This window comes from Polypterus senegalus, chromosome 14 (assembly GCF_016835505.1).
Source record: "Polypterus senegalus isolate Bchr_013 chromosome 14, ASM1683550v1, whole genome shotgun sequence".
Taxonomy (NCBI): Eukaryota; Metazoa; Chordata; class Cladistia; order Polypteriformes; family Polypteridae; genus Polypterus; species Polypterus senegalus.
Window position 1 is genome coordinate 27,954,159 of NC_053167.1, and position 24,054 is coordinate 27,978,212.

Here is a 24,054-nt window from a genome sequence, read left to right on the forward strand (position 1 = left end):
ACACGCAAATCAATATAGTTCATATGCAAACCAGTGGTATGCACGTACAAACGGATATAGTTCACGCACAAACTCTTAATATACAGACACGAGCCAACAATGATGGCTGCAGCAGATGAATGGCAAGCTTATCTGGACACAGCATCTCGTGAAGTAATTCCAGCTGATATCACTGCTTTTTGTCGTGCCTTAGAGGACAGGCTGCCTCGCTTAGCAGCTCTTGCTAAAGTTTACATCGCATTGCCGATCTCTTCTGTTGATGTGGAACGTTCGTTCTCAAAATATGGATCAGTGTTGTCACCACTGAGATATTCTCTGTCACAAGAAAACCTACGAGCTTACAGTGCCGTTTTCTTCGACGATAAATAAACAATAACTTTAGATACATTATTCAATAGTTAGTTGAGAATAATAATATGCCTGCATATGTTTCAGCATAGTTTGCCTAAAGCAGATCTGTCGATTAAAATGTGCGGATGTGAACGCTTTGATATACCTATTTGACTAGTATTACGAATTATGATTGATTATTATTAAGGATTAAGAATAAGAAAAATTGCATTTATTTTGCTTGGGTTACAAATTAGTCTTATGGAGTTCTGGTACTGCATTTGCCTCACCGCGTATGCCGCGGAATGTACGATTTCTTGCCGCGGTAAATCCTGTGCTCTAGTAATAACCTACAAAGCCTTAAACGACCTTGCGCCAAACTACATCAGTGACCTTAATGTGGTGTTATGGGTCCACAGCTCGTTGAGCAAAAGGCCATTCATTTTAAATAGATAACCACCGCACCCGAGGCGGCTTCGTGAGGGGGGGGCGTTGTTGTAGCGAGCCGTGGGGCAGTCGTCGATGTGGGCGTTTCTCACCGTGTGCACAGGTGAGGAACTGCCCACATTCGTGATTGCTCCCGTGGCTAATGCTACAGCTGTAATGGCCCCTCACGTTTTAAAAAGAAGCGCGAGTCGGCGTAGAGGGGGGAAAAAATGGAGCGAGAAAAAAGGAAAGGAGAGGACGGAGGTTACCGGGAGCAGGAGAGGAAGCAGGCGGTGCGTGAGTGTGGTGAGCGCGGTGAGCGCGCGAGGACAGCTGCATGGAAGCTGGGTGTTAGGCCGACACCCACGTGTTGGTGTTGATGTCGCTCCCGCTGAGCGATCAGGTAGCGGGAGTGACCAGGGAAGGCGACTGGCCGCGGAAAGGCCATGGAAAGGCAGCGGAAGGCGGAGACTTGGTGGTGGGAATCCCCAACGTGAGCGACCTGGCCGTTGTGGGAAACCAAGTTCTCCGGGACTGGGATGAGTGCCATACCGAAGCCAGGGATCGGGAGGTCTCCAGTCTCGTGCGTGTGTTTCAGGAGGGCAGCTGCAGAGAGCGTCTTGCCTGCTGCGATGCCCAAACGGGATTAGCAGGTGAGACACTAACAGAAGAGCACCGGATTTGTTTGATGGTTTTTAAGACTGCTTCCTGATCATTTTAACCTCTGGTTTTAAAGGATTGTTTTTTCTATTTATTGGTTTTACTCCACGTTTTCATTTTGTGGATTATTTATTGTTTGAAACTGCACTATTTATTGGAACACTGTTTTTGATTTGTTGACTGTTTTAAATAAAAGCACTTTTGCACTTTTTACCTTCCCCTTGCTCAGATGCTTAATTTGCCTCCATTGACTAGCTCACTCGGCAACATTATCGACGGTGTTGGGTTCGAGTGCTTCCAATAGCAAAGGGAGTGTGGAGCCAGAACCCACATCGTCACACCTTCTCCATCACTATGTCCTTGTCCGCCCAATAAGGTCCTCTGATTCTGGCAATCTTGTTGTGCCCCACACTAATCTACACTCCATGGGTGACAGGGCCTTCAGCTGTATAGCGCCCAGACTCTGGAATGACCTACCGAAATTAATCAGGTCAGCTGACTCGATGAATTCTTTTAAAAAACAACTCAAAACTCATCTGTTCAGGAAGGCTTTTAGCTCTGCCTGACTTTATTACTCTTCTCTGAGTTTACCTCTGTGTCATGATGCTCACGTAACCTGTGTGTGTGTGCTAGACCATCAACTATGTTGTCTGTTAGGCTTTTCTCTGAATTTACTATCTTACTCTTCTATATTTATTCATTTTTCTGGTTTAGTACAATGCTATATACTGTATACCCTGCTATTTTTTCTTAAACTCTGTGAAGTGCCTTGACCATGGAAAAGGTGCTATATAAATAAAATGAATTATTATTATTGCACTTTGTGATGGTCTTGTACTCCTTCCTAATGCTGTGGTGCACTAATACTGTATTGTTCAGTAAAACAACCTAAAGTTGTCAAGATCATTGTCATGCATACATAAGCATAGTGTGCACAGTACAATGACATTCTTATTTGCACATCCAAATAATAAATACCAATGAAAGAGACAAACAAAAAAACAATAGATGACATGTTGATTGACTGTGTAGTTGCCCACCATGATGAAGAATGTCAGCAAAACTGTGTCTCTTTCGCTTAATAGTCAGTTGGTCAGACTTCCTGCCTCTGAAACCTACCTGGAAAGTCAGCCAAGTTTTCATAATCATGATGATACACATGACATACTGGCAGGGGCACACGGCTGTTAGCAGGTCACTGTTCTGTTAAGTCTGTCCATTGTACAGTTAATCACATACAGTAGCTGATATCCCTGGTCTTGGCCTTCGTCCATCAAGAGAATATCTAATAGGGATTACATTACGTGTGTATGTGCCTCTCTGTCTTCCCATTACTGCTGCTTGAATTTGTAGCCTGTCTTTGATATTACACAACACATGAGACATTGTTCTTTATTGTTCATATACTGTATGTATTTTACTGTCAGCATGTAGCTTAAGAGCTTCCTTGGGTTTAGCTACCTCGATATGATGTGCAGCAGGAAAGTTCACAGTTAAATACACGTATGTGGGATTTTACATTTTAGATTATTATCTTATACAACACATTTAGTAAAGAATAAGAAACTATAGGGTTTGGAAATGTATAGCTAAATTAAAAATTTTTGTAAATTCTTTACAGAGATTAAATACATTCTTCATACATAAGTCTTTTCCATTCAGTTCTCTTTCAATTTAGTCTTTAAGCAAATGTAATAGAGTTATAGCAATACACAGCACACTTAGTGTTGAGCGGTGATTTCAGTTCGGTCCTGGCACTCTGTCTAACCACACGCTGGACACAGCAGAGAGCCGACTCACTGAGCTAAAGGGTATCTGCTCTAGAACTGAGGCCGGCAACTCCATCATTTCAAGCTCTGCTGGGTCAAATGGAAGCCCCACAAAGTAGAGTTTACTAGTTCCGTCAGCCCCAACAGAATTTAACAGGTTTTCCCCATGGGAATACAGGTACCAGCATGCCCTGTGGGTGTTTTTATGGGGATCCTTCCCTCAGGGAGACTGCCATCTAGCATATTGGGATAGCATGGATTCCTGACAGGTTATCTCCCCCTGTCCTTGCAACACACTGGCCTCCTGGCCAGCTAAGGAACCTGAACCTGTCCCAGCAGAGATACCAGCATACCCATTTCTGCATTGGCATCTCATGCTTGTCTTGTGGCTGAGACAAGACAAGACTCACCTTTCTTTTCTTACTTCTGCAATATATAGTGGAAGGGTGGAAGAAATATGAGATGAGTCCAAAGAGGTTTTGGTCTACAGCAGGTGTAAACAAAAATAGTGCACAAGGGCAAAAAAACATGAAAAATAGGAACAAGAAAGCAGCCATCTTGGCTTCAAGATTATAAGCTCGTAAAAGTGAGTCTGGTTCATGGAGCTTTGCCCTCCATCAAGTCCAGGTCCAACTGAGACATTGACATACAGGCACGTCAAGTTTTTATGGTTCTTTGACTGGAAGGGGCAGAGTTAGTTCAAAGGGCTTGTTCTTGGTGTTGTGAGGAAGAAAAGAGAAGACACCATTAGGGACAGTACTCCCTTTCAACCCCCCGGGGTTGAATTGACAAATATGTGTTTGAAGTAAACTATGTGTCACACCCCATCAAAAGTACTGCCATTAAGAGAGCTGATAACGAAAAACCATCAGGGATGGAGATTTCAGTACTCGAAACACCCAAATCAACAAATCTGCCTGACGACACCAGTAGATGCACAGATCAAGCTGCACAACATCTACTTTCTGACTGTACATCTTAACAAATAACTAAAGAAATGTAACATTACTGTCTAAGTGTAAAAGCAAACATGCCATGGCAAAATAGCCACAGCATTTTAACACATTGTATATCCATAGATAACAGTGCTTATCTAAACGTTTGCTGTTCTTATGTCATACGGTGATGCCATAGTCAAAATGGCAGAAAGATGCCATAGCAGACAGAGGCACTCCTCAAACGTGTGTTGACCAGTAGCTGCGATTGTCTACATGGATGCATCTGTTACTCTGTCACAGCATTCACTGTATGTCTAATCATTTTCCTCTGATAATGACACCTGGTAGGTTGTCGAAAAGTTAAGAATAAAAAACTATTTTAAGATACGTGACTCATTTTCTCCCTTTGCAGATCTGTAGCTACAAATATGTTTCATGTGTATCATATTCTATATATGTATAAATTGTAGTCCCTGGCCGGGGCAGGAGCCCGGCCAGGAGGACCAGAGGAGGGCTTGTGCCTCCTCCAGACCACGAGGGGCTATCCGTCCTGGTTATGTTGGGGGCCACGGGTAGAGGGCTTGAAAACCCAACCCTGTAGGGGCCCGTGGCCACCGCCAGGCGGCGCCCAAGTGCCTGAGGAACCCTGGAGCCCAGCACTTCCGCCACGCCAGGAAGTGCTGGGGGGAAGACGACAGGGGACACCTGGATGGCTTCCGGGTGCGCAGCCGGCATTTCCGCCACACTGGGGTGTGGCTAAGACTGAGTGCCGGGAAGCAGCTGGAGCCCATCCGGGATCCTATAAGAGGGGCCGCCTCCCTCCAGTCATTGGTGGATGTCGGGAGGTAGCGAGACAGAGCTGGGGAGAGGACTGGAGGCGGCCAGGAAGAGAAGGCACAGAGACTGTGAATCCTGGACTTTGAGGGGAATCGGTGCAAGAGGCACTGGGGTTGATGCACTACAAACTTGTAAATATTGTAAATAAACGGTGTGTTGGGTGAACTTAAGATGTCCGTCTGTGTGTGTCCGGGCCAGCTTTCACAATATATATATATACTAGCAAAATACCAAGGCTCAAGAAATGGAGAAGTAGTGTGTTAAAGAAGCAATGAAAAAGAAAAGGAAACATTTTGAAAATAACGTAACATGATTGTCAATGTAATTGTTTTGTCACTGTTGTGAGTGAGTGATGAGTGTTGTTATATATATATATATATATATATATATATATATATTTACACACACACACATAAACATATATATATACATATCTATACATATACACATATATACATACATATATATCTACATATATACACATACATATACATACACACATACAGTGGTGTGAAAAACTATTTGCCCCCTTCCTGATTTCTTATTCTTTTGCATGTTTTTCACACAAAATGTTTCTGATCATCAAACACATTTAACCATTAGTCAAATAAAACACAAGTAAACACAAAACGCAGTTTTTAAATGATGGTTTTTATTATTTAGGGAGAAAAAAACAAACCTATATGGCCCTGTGTGAAAAAGTAATTGCCCCCTTGTTAAAAAATAACCTAACTGTGGTGTATCACACCTGAGTTCAATTTCCGTAGCCACCCCCAGGCCTGATTCCTGCCACACCTGTTTCAATCAAGAGATCACTTAAATAGGAGCTGCCTGACACAGAGAAGTAGACCAAAAGCACCTCAAAAGCTAGACATCATGCCAAGATCCAAAGAAATTCAGGAACAAATGAGAACAGAAGTAATTGAGATCTATCAGTCTGGTAAAGGTTATAAAGCCATTTCTAAAGCTTTGGGACTCCAGCGAACCACAGTGAGAGCCATTATCCACAAATGGCAAAAACATGGAACAGTGGTGAACCTTCCCAGGAGTGGCCGGCCGACCAAAATTACCCCAAGAGCGTAGAGACGACTCATCCGAGGGGTCACAAAAGACCCCAGGACAACGTCTAAAGAACTGCAGGTCTCACTTGCCTCAGTTAAGGTCAGTGTTCACGACTCCACCATAAGAAAGAGACTGGGCAAAAACGGCCTGCATGGCAGATTTCCAAGACGCAAACCACTGTTAAGCAAAAGAACATTAGGGCTCGTCTCAATTTTGCTAAGAAACATCTCAATGATTGCCAAGACTTTTGGGAAAATACCTTGTGGACTGATGAGACAAAAGTTGAACTTTTTGGAAGGCAAATGTCCCGTTACATCTGGCGTAAAAGGAACACAGCATTTCAGAAAAAGAACATCATACCAACAGTAAAATATGGTGGTGGCACTGTGATGGTCTGGGGTTGTTTTGCTGCTTCAGGACCTGGAAGGCTTGCTGTGATAGATGGAACCATGAATTCTACTGTCTACCAAAAATCCTGAAGGAGAATGTCCGCCATCTGTTCGTCAACTCAAGCTGAAGCGATTTTGGGTGCTGCAACAGGACAATGACCCAAAACACACCAGCAAATCTACCTCTGAATGGCTGAAGAAAAACAAAATGAAGACTTTGGAGTGGCCTAGTCAAAGTCCTGACCTGAATCCAATTGAGATGCTATGGCATGACCTTAAAAAGTCGGTTCATGCTAGAAAACCCTCAAATAAAGCTGAATTACAACAATTCTGCAAAGATGAGTGGGCCAAAATTCCTCCAGAGCGCTGTAAAAGACTCATTGCAAGTTATCGCAAACGCTTGATTGCAGTTATTGCTGCTAAGGGTGGCCCAACCAGTTATTAGGTTCAGGGGCAATTACTTTTTCACACAGGGCCATGTAGGTTTGGATTTGTTTCTCCCTAAATAATAAAAACCATCATTTAAAAACTGCATTGTGTGTTTACTTGTGTTATATTTGACTAATGGTTAAATGTGTTTGATGATCAGAAACATTTTGTGTGACAAGCATGCAAAAGAATAAGAAATCAGGAAGGGGGCAAATAGTTTTTCACACCACTGTACATACATACACACACATATATACACACAAATACATATATATATATACATACACACACACATATATAAACATATATATACATATACATACATATCTACATATATACACACACAGCTATTTCAGATCAGTGCAATACGCTGCTTGTTAAAATGGATAACTCCCTCTTACGCAAGTCTGCGTGGATATTATGAACTATCAGATTTGTTCAAGTTCTATTTAAATTTTAAATAGAAGGAATTTTTATTTAGTCGACAGAAATATTTTGGTAGGAATGGTAAAAACAGACAGGAATATTATTCCTGAATAAATCAACTCAAACCTTAAACAACTTATAATATTTTGCTCTCCATAAAAATATATCCTGTCTAAATTATACAAGTTAGAAATAAAGTAAACATTAAAAGAACAAACATTCAAATTTCTTTACTCTTATGTAATTTTATATAAAAATAAACTTAGATTTTAAATATCCCAAAAGATTTTGCTCTCCATAAAAATATATCCTGTCAAAATTATACAAATTCAAATATGAACATGCTGCATAACAAAACCTGGAAATATAAATAAAATGTGTTCCTTTCAGCAGTAACAAATCAAATCATTCAGTTGTCTTTGCTCATATGTCATTTTAGAGCTGGACGCCTGGCATCTTTTTGGCCACAGGTTCGTTTATGTTTGGTGTGAGGTTCTGTGTTGTGGAGATTCTCAGGATGGATTGCAGGTGCTCATCAGTGAGGCGACTCCTGTGTGCTGTTTTGTTAGTCTTTATCACTGAGAAGAGCTTCTCACACAGATATGTGCTACCAAACATGCACAAGGTTCGAGCCGCATGTAGACGGACTTTTTTTGTTCTTCAAAGTCACCAAAGCGCCGTGCAAACTCAGTGCACTCAGTTTATCAGCAAAGTGCGATTTGGGAACACCGTAGTGACGACTTGGTTTAACATTACTTGGCAACAGGGAAAGTGGGGCAAGGTGCACTGGTGCATTTGTGTCTCCCATAAAAGCAGCTTCACTTGAAATCACTTTGTGATTGTGCACGGGTAAAACGTCCGCTGAAGTGTCAGATTCTTATTTAATTATTCTGCTTTCTGTATCTTCTGCATTGCATTCAGGTTACCCTGATGTTTTGTCTCATAGTGCCGTCTTAGATTAAATTCTGTAATTACAGCCACATTAGCTCCACAAATGAGACACACGGGTTCAGTAAACATATACTCAGCCTCCCATCGGTTTTAAAGGCTCTATTTTCAGAATGAACTTTTCTCTCAGCATCGTGTGAGCTAGCTCGCAATAACTTGCAGCATCATAAGCTAGACTTGATTAACGCGGTAAGTGTTCGGCAAGGCAGCTGAAGCGCTGCATTATGGGATCTGTAGTTTATTGTGTTACCAGCGCTTCATATACCTGGGCCATTAATAACAATAATACAGTATATAAAATGATCTCGGGGCGGATATAATTACACCGGGCGGATGTGGCCCGCCCTTGAGTTTGACACATATGGACTAAATAGAACTTGAAAAGATATATTTTTGAAATGTGATCGCGCAATTCAGATAGAGTTGACGCCAAGACTACAGCCTGCATCCTCCCCTCGCTCTTACTTTTTTACCGTTCATCTAATGAATACACTGAGTATGGCTTTACCAAAACAATCATTGATGGCGAATAAAGTATCCATTATTCGAGTATGTAGATCGGGATATATATATACATATATATATACCCGCGTATCGCAGCGGAGAAGTAGTGTGTTAAAAAAGCTAGAAAAAGAAAAGGGAACATTTTAAAAATAACGTAACATGACTGTCAATATACAGTATTTGTTTTGTGAGTGTTACTGAGTGTTGCTGTCATCAAGGATTTGATTATCATTATTTCTTTCAATCAGGTTCGTATTTGTAGGATGTGTTGTGTTCAAGTTACATTCCGTGTTTGTCAATTGTTGTAAAGATGACAGGTTTCTTTTTTCATCTTCTTTTTTTTTTACACTGTCTTCCTTTAGCGGGACATTGACTTTTTCCACCATGTGCTTTGTTTCCGCAGTAGCTGGATTTATGAATATGCTTATCAGACGCTTCATATTTTTTGCTGCCTTTTCAATTGTGTACTTCGGTTTTGTTCAGCTCTTTGGAACTGTTGCTTTTATCTGTGCACTGCGCCAGTTCACGTGAGCTACTCGGTGTACATGCATCGAAGGTTCCCAGCTGTGCTGGTGCCATCTCGTGCTATGTCCGTGGCTGTATTTAATGTTACCTTAGTCCTGGCACTTAAAACTTTCTCTCGCAGTTTCGCTGAGTTTGTGTCAAACACCACCCTGACCATCTCATCTTCCTCTCCATAAACACAGTCCTTCACCCGTGAATATTTAGTGGGAGTTTGCTATTGGATTGCCGCTGACGGACGGCCTTATATGGGCAGGCACTAAATTACAAATGCCAGCAGCAGCCTGTCTATGAACTTAATTTAAAGTGTAGGTTTACATCGTGCTTTGTTTCCGAAGTAGCAGAACTCATGAACATGGTTGTATATATGTCACTCGCTCGCTTCTTATTGTTTCGCTGCCTTCTCAATTATATAATGCATGTTTTCTTCAGCGCTTTTTTGAGGTCTTCCTGGTTTTCTATGTACTGCGTGATTACGTAGGAGGCGTGATGATGTCACACGAAACTCTGCCCCCACGGCGTTCAAGCTCATCTCCATTACAGTAAATGGAGAAAAACAGCTTCCAGTTATGACCATTACGCGTAGAATTTCGATATAAAACCTGCCCAACTTTTGTAAGGAAGCTGTAAGGAATGAACCTGCCAAATTTCAGCCTTCCACCCACACGGGAAGTTGGAGAATTAGTGATGAGTCAGTGAGTGAGTGAGTGAGTGAGTGAGTGAGTGAGGGCTTTGCCTTTTATTAGTATAGATATAGTTGGTTTGTGTTCCCTCTAACAGGGGCAGACTGCCTATCAGGGCTGTAAACTTCCCCATCACTTGACTGAATCACCCATTCACACCCCCGCAGGGTGACCAGAGTATTGTAGTCCCTTTGGACAGTCCTTCTGCCTACTGTGCATGCTACCTGGAGGAGCTGGTGAATGGACTTCCCTATTCCAAGGATGTTCCAGCTGACCTGGAAGTAATGTTGTGACACTTGAAGTACTCCCAGGTCTGCAGGTATGGAGAAGAAAGGAAAAAAAAGAGTTGTTTTGGTGCAATTTAAAGTAAAAAGTCTATGTGAAAGTATTCTATTAAATAAAAATGTCTTTTAAACACAGGACTTGTGCATTGAGTAGTCGTGTCTGGGTTTTGGAGATCTGGAATGTCCTCTGCAGGCAACAGGGCACAAGCATCCACAGGTTGGATTGCGTATGTCAACAATATATGAATGCCTGAGAAAGAATCTTTAAAAAAGTTCATTAGAGATGAGTTAATTTAACTGTTTTGTGGCTTTAGAACTCACATTTTTAGGCAATGATCCACCTCTGTTTGTTTTTGTCATTTGTGAAGGTGTGATGGATCAACAGAGAGCTCTCCATTCAGGCTGCCTAGTGTCTGGAGTACGGACTCCTCCAATTCGACGGAACAGCAAACTGGCCACCCTGGGACGCATATTTAAACCATGGAAATGGAGAAAAAAGAAAAATGAAAAGCTCAAACAAAACTCCACAGGTATGACTTACCAAGATGTTTCAACTTGCTCTTGAGTTCATCAAAGTAGTATAAATTAAAATAGACACCTGAAATGGCTCCTTTCTTCATCTGTTTTCCTAATGAGGTTTTGGCTTGCAGCTCTTCACCAAGAGACAACCTAAACATTTTGCTTTAATTGTCATATTCCTACTATGGTACATTTTACCACTCTTAAATGTCAAAAACTGTACTGCAAATAGTCTTACAAAGATGGGGAGATCCTTGTGGTCTGAGAGTATGTTTTGGGTGACTTTTGAATTTACACTGAGTAATAATTTTTTTATATCTTTTTATGAATTTCTTGAAACTAACTTTTCATGACAGGTTTAGGAACACAAGGCAGGATGTGAGTCTATCAAAAGGTGGAAAAACTCACATGTGCAAGCCTACCGGGCCAATATGGAAATGTTAAAAAAATGTTAAAGTTAACAATGTAGACTAACTCCACACAGTGACCACACTAGAACGCATTTTTCTAGAATTGTGAGCCATCAGCACGCGGAACCAAAAACAAACCATTTCTAAAGTAAATTATACTATAATTAAACAATAATTTGAAAGTAAGTTTAAGCATTAGTAAAGCTGAAAACTGAATGATGAAATAAAATTAAAAAATTACGAGGGGCAAGCTCACATCTACAGTCTCTATTTCCGAATATACAGTGAACAGGGAAGATTTGTATTTATAATGAAACATACACCGGATTTTCAGGACCTTGTGTTGACTTAGTAGGTAACCATGCTGAGGCCAGCAGGGGGCGCTTACCCTATGGTGTGGATTCCAATGTCCCAGTGTAGTGACGGGGCTATAAAAACGGGTGCCGTTCTTCAGATGAGATGTAAAACCGAGGACCTGACTCTCTGTGTCACAAAATATCCCTGAGCACCTTTTGATGTCCTGGATAAATTGCCCACCATAGCCCAGTAATTCTGGCCCCCTAGTCATCCACTGTCCCTTTTTTTGCTATCTTCTCTCATTCAATCATCACTTAAGAATTCTTTTGTGGTGAATGTACTGGTGTAAAAATGGCCACCATTGCATCATTCAGCTGGACATAACACATTGGCGGTAATTGAAGTGCATCCTCATCGTCAATGAAACATGCTTTGAGTAGGTTAAAAATACATTATATAAATGTAAATAAATCATAATAATAGTGCATTTTTTGGGGGAGAATTTCAAGTAGAAGTGTGACAAAGTTTGACACAACATGTGTACTACAGTGCTGAAATACCAAAGCATCATCTGTAATTTTCTTTACGACATAAAAACAATCATGCCATTTCTGAAGTCAGACTGCACCATCCTGCTGGATCAGTGGCAACAGTAACAAGGAGAAACATCAGTGACCTGTGGCCAAATAAATTCTCACTGATTGGGTATGCAGTAAAAAACAAAACAAGACTTATTACCAATCTAAGTTGTTGATGGCAAAGGCTGATCTATTAGCTTGAACCAGAGTACCACATTCTATGTAGAGGCACTGTCACCTGCCATGAAGAAGTTCATTTTATCAAGAAGATTAAGAGCTGGAATTCCAGGGAACTGCAACCAATAGTCTCACTTGTGTGCCACCACATAGATGAGGACTGATGGTTGAAATTGGTGGTACTACAAAAAGAACAATTCCAGGGAAGACAGACTTGGAAGTTAACTGTTGCCTTGTAGACACAGGGACTTGCAGGGAATGTGTGTACATGATAATGCATTTATATTTTCTCTTTTAAGTTACCTGCCCTGTGTGTTGCTCCTCGGTTCTGTTTCTCACTTGTAGAATGCAAGCCAAAGTCATTGACGGTTTTACCTTGCTTTGAAATGATGGCAAGGGGTCACCTAAGCATATCTGGGAAATTGGTGTAGCCAGAGAATGTGTTCTGACCTGCCAGTATGAGACATAACACACTGCACAAAAAAAATGACTCCTAATCATGTTGATATCTTAAACAAAAACATTCATACAAATGATTTTCAGCAAAGCAAAGAGACATTTTGTGAATCATTTTGTGATTCATGTTGTCTTGCACCCAAGAGATGACACTGAGTCCAAAGGCTTCAAGAAAACCAACTTTATTCCAATCAAAATAGGAACAGTCAGGGTATTTATTCAAATGGGAGCTACCACTTCAATACACACAGACACAGCAATCATCTTAAATGGTTAGCACAGCTAGTGCGATATAACTGCTTATAGTGTCAATTAATCAATATCTGACTGTCTGAGGAGTCCATCGAGCTTCCTATTTACTCAATGGACTCCTCATGCCAAGCTTCGGTTAGTTTAATGACTGGATTTCATACAGGAATGTGATGAATAATGGGGGTTTGTTTAAAGTTCTGATGATTTTGAGTAAGAGAGAGCGATCAAGTCAGACTTTAGGAATGTGAAATTTGAAAATTAAGAGTCTCTATCACATTTGTTTAATTAGTGAACAATAGAGTTGTCGCAATATGTCATGTCGTAATCCAGATCAGGGCCACAGGGATGCTGGAGCCTATCCCAGCAAGCACAGGGTGCAAGGCAGGAACAAACCCTGGACATGGCACCACTGTAACAATATCTCAATCAGATATATTTTAAAAGTCGCCAGAGTCTCTTCAGTTTGTTCCACATTTCCAAATCCATCTGCATGCAGAAGGTCTTCCTGGTTTTGATGGTGAATGCAATTTCCCTTACATTTCACTGGAGTCTTTGAGAATGCTGTTGGGCCGTAGAACTGAAGGTTCTCTTTATCTTTATTTCTGACAATGACAGACAGATAAATCAAAATATCATAAAAGAAGACCCAGAAAAAACCTGACATATGGTCTTCTCTGGTGGAGATTAAAGAGGTTCAGTTTCCTTACTAAGCCTGTCAGACTGGGGATTCAATTATTTACTCTTTTTTGCACAGATACTAGTGCAACAATGTCTTTTTTTGTATCATGGTGGGTAGAACTACATTATTCCAGGAGCTTGTTATTTAGTTGGAAAACACAGTAACAGCCCTTGCACTCTGACAATTCTTTTTACTTTGCTTTTGTTTGGCATTTTTCATTTTATGTTTACAGTACAATTAATATTCTGTCTAACTGCATGTACATTTCCACTTATCTGCATTGCAAGGGTTTCTCAGTTTTGAAAACTGACGCAAATTCTTTTAATTCTGTCCTTTTCGTGCAATTTCACAAAGAATGTAGTTCACTCTCAATTCTTTTGTTACACTTCAGTTATGCATGACTGATTTCTGATCTAAGCTCTTTCTGTAACTCTCTCTGTTCACTTGTATGCCCTTTCTCAACATGCCTTGATTAACATGACTTTAAATCTTTAGTAACCACTTTACAGATCTGACAAAATCCACCTTAATGAAAGTGTCTATACATCTGTCCATTTCATCATTCAAACATTCATGCATCTCAAACATCCATCCATCCATTATCCAACCCGCTATATCCTAACTACAGGGTCACAGGAGCCAATCCCAGCCAACACAGGGAGCAAGGCAGGAAACAAACTCCGGGTGGGGCGCCAGCATACTGCAGGGTGCACACACACACACTATGGCCAATTTAGAATCGCCAATGCACCTAACCTGCATGTCTTTGGACTGTGGGAGGAAACCGGAGTACCAGAGCGGAAACCCACGCAGACACGGGGAGAACATGCAAACTCCACGCTGGTAGGACCAGGGAAGCGAACTCTGGTCTCCTAACTGCGAGTAAGCGGCGCTACCACTGGGCCACCGTGCTGCCCATCTCAAACATTTTGGTAATAAAATGCATTACAGTTCAAGCACTTTATTGTCATTGTGTAACAGAACGAAATTACTTTTTGTGACAGCCCCAAGGTGCATTTAAAGAAAAGTCAAATAATTCCAAATATGTCATATACAGTAGAGAGTTAAGTGATCAAGTAACCAGAGTAATTGCTTAAAGTACAGCAGCATAAATTGTTATTGCACCTGTTAAGGAATAGTACATTACATATTATATATTGTATTGCATTAGTATATTGCACATTACCAATATAGCTTATAGCACATGTTCAATTAAAAATGATGTCAGACTGAGGAGATTCAGAGTTCAGAAAGTTTATTGCAGATCTGGGAAAAGCTATTTTTTACTCTGTTTGTGCGTACACGGATTGACCTGAAGTGTCTGCCTGATGGGAGGAGCTCAAACAAAGAATTTCCAGGATGAGTTTTGTCCTTGAGAATGTTTTTGGCCCTTCTCACACAACGAGTCTTATACAAGAGTTCGAGTGATGGCAGTTCAGTCCCACTAATGGCCTCTGCTGTTTTTACGACCCGCTGCAGGGCTTTTTTAGCAGCCTTGGTGCAGCTGTTTTATGCTGGGGGGAGGTCAGCTCTCCTTAGCCTTCTGAGAAAATAGAGGCGTTGTTGTGCTTTGCCTATTATAGCCAAGTTGTTGTCAACCCAGGACAGGTCCTCTGAGATGGTGACTCCTAGAAACCTAAAGCTGGAAACTCTCTCCACAGCATCTGCATTGATTGTTATCGGTCTGTGATTGGTCTTTTTAGTGGTCCTAAAGTCCAGAATAACTTCTTTGGTCTTTTTGGTATTTAAGACCAGGTTGTTGGTGTGCCAGATTCTGAACCTCTTCCCTATATGCAGCTTCATTGTTGTCTGTTACAAGCCCAATGACAGTCGTATCATCTGCAAATTTAACAATAATGTTTGATTGATCGATGGGTTGGCAGTCATGGGTGAAGAGTGCATAGAGAAGGTGACTTAGTACACATCCTTGTGGCACACCAGTGCTCAGGGTAAGGGTGGGGAATGTGTGTTTGCCCATCCTGACAGATTGGGGGCGGTTGGTGAGAAAATCCAGTAACCAGTTGCATACGGACAGAGCAAGTCCTAGTGCAATAGAGGTATGATGATATTAAATGCAGAGTGGTAGTCAATGAAGAGCATCCTAACATGGGTGTTGGGCTTTTCTAGGTGCAGGAGGGCAGCATGTAGAGCCACACAGATGGCATCCTCAGTTGATCCGCTTGACCGATAGGCAAACTGGCGTTGGTCGGGATCAGCTGGGATGGAGGCTTTGATGTGGGTGATTACCAGTCATTCAAAGCACTTTACGATGACAGGGGTGAGACTGACTGGTCAATAGTCATAAAGACAGGTTATCCTCGTTTTTTTGGGAACAGGTACAATGGTTGTGGATTTCAGGCACAAGGGGACTACACCTGAGGAGACAGAGAGGTTGAATATGTGGGTAAATACCTCAGCTAATTGGTCAGCACAGGCCTGGAGCACATGTGCTTGCACGTTATCACGACCTGCTGCCTTCTTTGTATTGATGTTTTCGAGTGCCCGCCGCACATTATGTATGTATACGATCAAAGGCTGTGATTCTCTGGTCAGCTTGAAGCTGACGGGAGGCTGCTTATTGCCCTTGTCAAACCGTGCAAAGAAACTGTTAAATTCCTGTGCTAGGTTGGCATTGTTATTGACCAGTGTGTATTGTACGTCATTTTTCTTTTTGTAGTCCGTGATTAATTGGATGCCTTGCCACATTCGCTGTGAGTTTGAGTAACTGTCAAAGTCCTCCTCAATCCGTTGTTTGTACATTAGTTTAGCAGACTTGATGTCCTTCTTGAGGTTAGCTCTGGCAGCTCTATAGGCTGAGGTGTCTCCTAATTTAAAGGCTTTGTCCCTTTCCATGAGCAGCTGTTTGACTTCACTATTCATCCATGGATTCTCATTTGGCTAGACCTTAATCCTTTTGTTGACAGTGACATTGTCCACACAGTAATTAATATATGACAGCACAGATAAAGTATATGTCTCTAAGTCTGTCTGATGAAAAAATATATTTCAGTCTGCTTGTTCAAAGCAGTCCAGGAGTTTGCAAATAGCAGCTTCAGGCCAAACTTTAGCAGTCTTGCTAATTGGATTAGTACTGTTGATAAGGGCTTCGTGTGCTGGAACAAGAAACAAAGAGAGATTATCAGACTGGCCGAGGTGGGGGCATGGAATGACCTTATAGGCGTCTTTTATGTTGGAATAGATGTGGTCTAAGGTGTTTTCCCCTCTGGTTTTACAATGTGCATGCTGATAAAATCTGAGGAATACATCGTTAAGATTCACTTGATTAAAATCCCCAACAATGATAAAAACTGCACCAGGGTGCAAGTTCTGTTGTTTACTGATAACGTCAAATACGTCTGACTTAACATTAGCCTGAGGAGGTATGTATACTGCTGTTACAATATTACGACGGTATGTTCTCTCGGTGGGTAAAACGGTCGGCATCTTAGCATCAGATATTCCACATCCGGACAACAAAACTTGTTAATTGTAGTTATATTAGTGCACCAATCATTACTAGTATAGACACAGAGTCCTTCACCTGTTTTCTTACCGGAATCGGGGGTTTGATCGGCTCGATGGAGCGTGCAACCTGCAAGTTCAACTGCTGTGTCTGGTATGGTGGGATCCAGCCATGTCTCCGAAAAAATCAAAAGGCAACAGTCCCTTTTAGTTTTATGTGTGGAAATATCCAGTCGGAGCTTGTCCATTTTATTTGCAAGTGATCTAGTATTCTCAAGAAGATTGCTAGGAAGAGGGGTTTTATGTGGAGCAGCCTTTAGCCTAGCTAGTAATGCTGCGTGCTTGCCTCTTTTTTGCTTCTTCTCCCTGCGCCGTCTGCATTGCCGTCTTCCAAGTGTAGGAGTCAACATAAGTCCCGATGATCTTAGAATCTCCTGTGGTATTGCTTCTGTGTTATAAAAATTCTCTGTGCTATTACAGCCAATCTGTAGAAGCTTTTGACGACTGTAGTGGATGCTCGCCTCCATGTGTAAAATGATGAAAGTCAATATTAAGAACAATAATGGCTGAAAAGAGCACCTATTCCAGTAGCACAAAGCCACAGCATCTGGGCGCGACGCCATTTGTAATTGCAAAAGAAACAAATACTAACACTACCTTTACAAAATCCCATACCCAATGGAATATAATAGAGACATATGCATAGAATGGTGCACTGTAGACATTAATGCTGAGGTCTACGTTGATTACTTAGATTTCAGTCATTGTTACACGGGCAGCACAGCTAGCGTGATAAAACCGCTTATAGTGTCAGTCAATTCATCGATATCTGCATATGACTGTTTGAGGGCAGACCGGTTGAGACATTCAAAACAGCTTCCCATTGACTTGATGGACTCCTCATGCCAAGCTTTGATTATTTGAATGACTGGATTTCATGCAGGAGTGAGATGATGATGAGGTGAAATTATGATCTCATGAACTCAAGGGAGTCATAAGTCTCAAGACTTACAGATTGCAAGATGCGCTGCAAATGTTAACAGTGCAGGTCTGCGTTGTTTGCTTAGATTTCTACACTCCTTCAAGGAGTAAAACCTTTTAAGGAAGTCTGTCCTGGCATTATTTTCTGTAGGGTACATGTTTTTAATGATTAATGGCTATTAATCAATCAAAGGGGTCAACTATTAATTATGAAATGTGATCACAATGTATATTCCTAACATGCGGTCTATTGTTTCAAAGTTAGCTGCAAAAGATATAGGGACATATGATGACAGAATAACATGGCTTGGTTGTTATCTTCTTTTACATTTAATTGTATTTTTCTAGACTAAAACAAAAGAAAAAATTAAGAATATGTTGTCTCATTCGCATTCAATATATTAAACAAATTTTCTTATTCTGAATGTGAAGCTTCAGGGCCTTTTCTTTTTAATTCTTTGTGTTCACAGCCAGGTTATGATAAGTGAATTACTGCAAGTTTTCTTTTTTTTTTTTTGAGGCAGCATTGGAGAGGAAGGTGGCAATGATGCAGACCCGGGATGAACTGGTACGGAAGGAACTGGTGGAGATAATGGAGAAAGGTGAGACATAACCTGCCTGTGTGGGAACCTACGGCCATCACAAAAGATTTCAGTCGTGCAAAGTTTATTATGTTTTACGCTGTTCTTACTTGGCTGACACTTTATCTTGCAACATCAGAGATATTCCTTTTGCTTCTCTCAGGCAGGTGAAGTGACTAGCTTGTGGTTACACAGTGTCAGTACCAGGACTTGAACCCACAACCACAGGGCTTGAAGGCCAAAACCTTAACCACTACACTACACTGCCTACATGTCAAAGGATTATTTCCACTTGTCTCTGAAAATTGAACTCTTGCATGACTTGTGGTTTCTGCTGTGGCTAATTTCTTAATGATTTCTAAGATGAATTCCCTTTACTGTTAGATAGTTATGCTTTGTTCTGCTAATCAGAACAACCAGCTAGTGCAGAGGTTGCTTTTATTTTTATGAAACCAGCCAGAAGTGTGTCTTTAATAAAGCGGAAGAGCTTTTCATTTAAAATCATTTTTTAATAACTTATTGACACACGTGGGTGCCAGCAACAGACTTGATAATGCCTCAGTTGGATGCATTGCTAGTTTCACTTGTGTCAGCCCTTTGTTCATTCGTGCTACTTAGTAGCAAAGCATCAAATGAAGCTGAAAGTAAAATCAGCAATTTATGACTACTGAACTTCACATCTGTCTTTATTTCCTACTGAATTGTAGCTTAACGTTGCAGTGCATTTGGGTACCAAGCAAAAAAAAGCTAAGATATCTTTTAAAAAAGAAGAGACCTGTGACAGGTGTCTGGTCACACTTACAGGTAATCTAACTTAGACACCATTAAAATATCCGACTACGCCACCCAGTTTTATTAAGAGACTGAGAACTCTTGAAATTTACTGATAATAGCACACAGGTGGGTGGCACGGTGGCGCAGACCAGAGTTCGCTTCCCCGGTCCTACCTGCGTGGAGTTTGCATGTTTTCCCCGTGGCTGTGTGGGTTTCCTCTGGGTACTCCGGTTTCCTCCCACAGTCCAAAGACATGCAGGTTAGGTGCATTGGCAATTCTAAATTGTCCCTATTGTGTGCTTGGTGTGTGGGTGTGTGCGCCCTGTGTTGGCTGGGATTGGCTCCAGCAAACCCCTGTGACCCTGTAGTTAGGATATAGTGGGTTGGATGATGGATGGATAGGACACAGGTTTCTTTAAATTGGGCGGTGAGTAAACACACAATGAAAGACACAACAGTAATTTCAGGAATAACTTCTATTACACAAGACAATATAAAGTACATTAAAAAGATAAATGAACATAAAAAAATCTAACAATATCAGGAACAAAATTCCTTTTTTAAAAAGGAAAGCACACAGTCCACCCTCTAAAAGTCCATTAAAAACAAGGATTGGAGGATACAACCTTTAGTGGTGCAGAGTCCAGTTTGCGCACTGTGTTACCCCAACAACTACTTATCCAACTGTCCACGGATGCACTCTGCTCACCGGACACTCGTTTCCCAACAGAGGTTTTGTCAAAATCGTGGAATCCCTGTCAGCGTCTCTTCATCATTCCTTTTTTTTTCCACTCTGGGCTCCTTGTGTTGCTGTGACCTAGACATGCCTCACTTCTTGTCTGCCAGCTTTGCTCGGTCCTTTCATGCGGCTTACCTTTCTCACTGGACCCACAACCGGCTTCTCCTTGTGGAGCTGTCTCTTCCTCCCTGGAAGTAAGTGTTACCATCCTTTTGCCTCACATCGTGCCAGCCGCGTACCCTCATCTGCCTGCGAGCCCCTGTGCTCTGTCCGAGTATCTTGGCAGTGTTCTCAGTGGACTGTCCCTGTTGCCTTCTCCTGCCCAGAAGTTTAAATCTCCTTCAGTCCCTGCTGTTGTCAGTCCTGGACAATCGGTTTAAACAATAGCACGTCTAAATTTCCTGGGTTTAACAATTAATGAAAATACAAGTTAACAAAATGTATTGTTACCAACCACTAATGAGTACAAATATGCTGATTAGAAACCAATATTGTCAGACATGTTAATTTCCAAGTCAGGTAAATACAAACATCCTCCAAGGAAGGAGCAGGTCTGTTATCACAATTTTGTATTGTTTGTATACTCGACCAGCCAAAACTTTGCAAGACAGCAAATACCTATATCCTGTAGACAGCCATGACAATAATCAGTAATGGGATTACCTAGAAAATTTGCCTTTTAACTTCCCACCCCAGTCCCAACAATGGGTGCCTATTGCCTCTTCAGCTGCTGTGTTTTAAGTGTAATATTTATATGTTCCTTTGCCTAAGAGCAAAATGGAACCACCTAGTGTACAAAAAAATGTCCCCCTCTGACATCCCCCCAGACTTAACCATTGTCAGTCCTAGAAAATCAGTTTAATCTTCTTATTCTCTGAAACGGGCTGGGGATCTCCCCAAATTTTCCCTCCTCAATCTGCGCATCTTCACAGCTCCTCTCTCTGAGATATCACCATTTTCACCATAGAGGCTGGGTTTCTCATTGTCCAAAACCCATATATGGGAAGTCCAGGTGGAGATGGTTCGGCCGTTGGAGTAGCTGAAGCACATTGTGGAGACAAACAACAAGGCTTTAAAGCATTATGGTGCATATTTTTCTCTCTACCACCCCCTTCTGGCCTCACCTTATACACCACACCAGAATCCCCTACCTGGCCCAGCACCACATAGGGTTCTTGGTTCTGACATTTTTTTGTACACTAGATGGCTCCAACATGTTCCTTTGCCTAAGAGCGAAATGGAACCACCTAGTGTACAAAAAAAATGTCCCCCTCTGACAGACCCCTTGAAAAAACGAGTTGCTAAAATCAGTTGAAATTAGGAGCTGCAGTCACGGGGATATATGAAGAGCAGAACTGAAATCCTTTATGGGTAGCACAAGGACTACTGAGAAGCGAAGTGCAGAACACTCTTATTTTATTCACTTCTATGGTCTGGCTGATTGGATGACTTATGTAAGACTTGCATGTTCCATTAATAAGCTGAAGACCCTTAATGAAATGGAGCAATGTCCCGTTTTATATCACCAGTTAGTAACAGAAGGCTAATCTTTTCAAAATGGTCTCCTCAAACTGTATCGCAGATTTGAATCTCTCGAATGTCATAAGGTAATCTAGAGCCAAAGAGCCATCTAGTGGCAACATTTTATTAGTAAACAAGACTCTAGCTTTTTGTTTGTTTTTTTTCCTTGTTACAGACTCTGATGAGAAGAGACTGGCTCTAGCATCTGGGATAAACCTTTTTGATCCTGACTTCTCCACCCAGGACTCTTCAGATGGAGAAGAGAAGGATGACGATGAGACTGTTGTCAATCTCAACACCTTGGAAGACATGTGCTCTGAGGATGAGCAGCAGTGTGCAGGTAGGGTAGCTCAGCCCTTAACACAAAGGTGTGTGTGCACTCTTTTTGAGTGAGACCTTCTTCATACTTTATCACTCTGATTTTAAGCACACTTAGTCCACATTTCTGGAGAGCAAGGCTAACATTTGTTGCTCACTTGACAGAAATAAATATGGGGTAGGTATCATGAAATGCAGAGTACACAAAAGACTTTATTCAAGTTTTGGGTTAGCTTTTAAAATATACAGAATCGTGATATTCTTTTTTAGAGTTTTGAGGTACCACAGTATTCAAAAATCAGTATAGAAAGGTCACTTTCAGGTAAATTTCACTTTAGAGATACCACAGGAAATCACTCAATGGGTACAATACAGTACAACCGATTGCACTGTACAGTAATGCACAATCAAGTGCAAGTTAAGTAAAGTCGGGGAGTATGCCCTGTTACAGTGCGTTGTCACACCCACTACATAAATAAACAACTCGGGATCCCGGTGGGCAACCCACCCAGGCAGACATGCGGTCCAGTCCTACCCTCCGGAAATGACCCTCTATTTGCCACAGCCAGGTGTTACATGGGCGACCCCTTGGCCTGGTCCAGCCACTTGGGTCCCCCACAATGAGGATCTTATGAGCCGGATCACCCTCGAGGAAACGCGCCACATGGCCGAAGTGCCGTAACTGACTCTCCCTCACAATCAAGTGCATTAACTTATATAATATTTATTATGAACATAACCATATGGAGAGTAAAAACAACAGGGAATTGCATTATGTGATCAGCTTTGAAAATGTTTAGTTTGAAACTAAACACATTGGGTCAACTAAAGTGAACAAGCCGCAGAGACAGACAGACAGACCGGTACTAGGGTCGCATAACACACTGTGCTTGTTGCCCTTTACAGATCTAGGTGTGTGCATGCATGTGTATGCTTTTTTGGGCCTGTGTGTGTGTGTGTACTTATATAATTAACTAAATGATGTATCTCAATAACAATTTGTGCAAAAATATAGTGAATGAATAGGCCTTGTGCCAGGACTAAACAGAAAAAAAAATTGCAAAATCCCGGTTAAATTAAACCATTTCTATGGCAGTGATTGTTATGCACATGTCAAACCATTTTTGATGGAAATTGGCATAAGTAGTGGACCAAAACAATAGGCCTGGAGCCTCAAACAAGACAAACATGGAGCAATTTGTTTGACAAATACAAATAGTATTTTTCAGAGGTTATCACTGTATACAGATCTCAGCATACTGAGCGGATAGCTCGGAAACCACACATTTTAAATTTTGTATCTTTTTCTAGGATGTTGTCATCCAGGAATTCTACTCAACGCAAAAAGAATGCATGATTTTTCGATAACAATTGTAGTTTTAGGGTGTGAAAATATATTTCGATTTCACTTTATATTTTCGATTCAAATTTTCTTTCCATTTTCAACATGGTAGAATCTTAATCTGAAGTTAACTCAATAGTACGCTTTTGCCTTCTTCACCAAGCTTCTATTTATATGAAAATAAAAAACAATGAATACTTAGGAAACACAGGACATTTTATTAACAATGGCCTTCTGTTAAATAGCAACAATAAATGTCAACAGAGAAAATGCTGTTGAAAATTCATACCAAACACCACAACAAAACTGTCAGTTCTACACATGAAACAAACGAGTGGTGTGCAACTCTCCTACCACCTCTTTGCAACAACTGCAGTATTTGTTAAAAGAAAACATAAAAATTAATCCTGAAATGAAGAAGAAAGACTCGACGTGTCCCCTTTCTAACGTTTCACATTGTCCAGGGTTTTTCAGCATTATTATTATAACAGTATTTTTTCTTACCCCATTAATCTGCAACATTTTCGCAAGTGTAAATCTGCCTGTCCCTGTTTTTAACTGCTTCACTTTTTTTTACATTTTTTTATACTTTTTACAATTTTAACAGACTTCAAAATGCTTGGACTGTTGTTTAAAAAGGAACATAATGTGTTCTGATGTTGAAAGAGCCAGAGAATACAGACATCTTTCTGCTTGTGAAAAGTTTCCACATGTTTTTGATTCTTATCTGTACGAGTAAAAGAAATATTTCAAATTTAAAA

General features: G+C 41.1%; 1 protein-coding gene across 1 annotated transcript in view; it reads left to right on the forward strand.

Moving 5' to 3' along the window:
• The window catches only part of phactr3a (phosphatase and actin regulator 3a), a 223,565-nt gene that overhangs the window by 110,554 nt on the left and 88,957 nt on the right, over positions 1–24,054 (forward strand). The window contains exons 2-4 of the mRNA XM_039735042.1: positions 10,576–10,737; positions 18,543–18,620; positions 21,809–21,973. Coding sequence (XP_039590976.1) covers positions 10,576–10,737; positions 18,543–18,620; positions 21,809–21,973 — 405 coding nt within the window. The remainder of the gene's footprint in view (positions 1–10,575; positions 10,738–18,542; positions 18,621–21,808; positions 21,974–24,054) is intronic.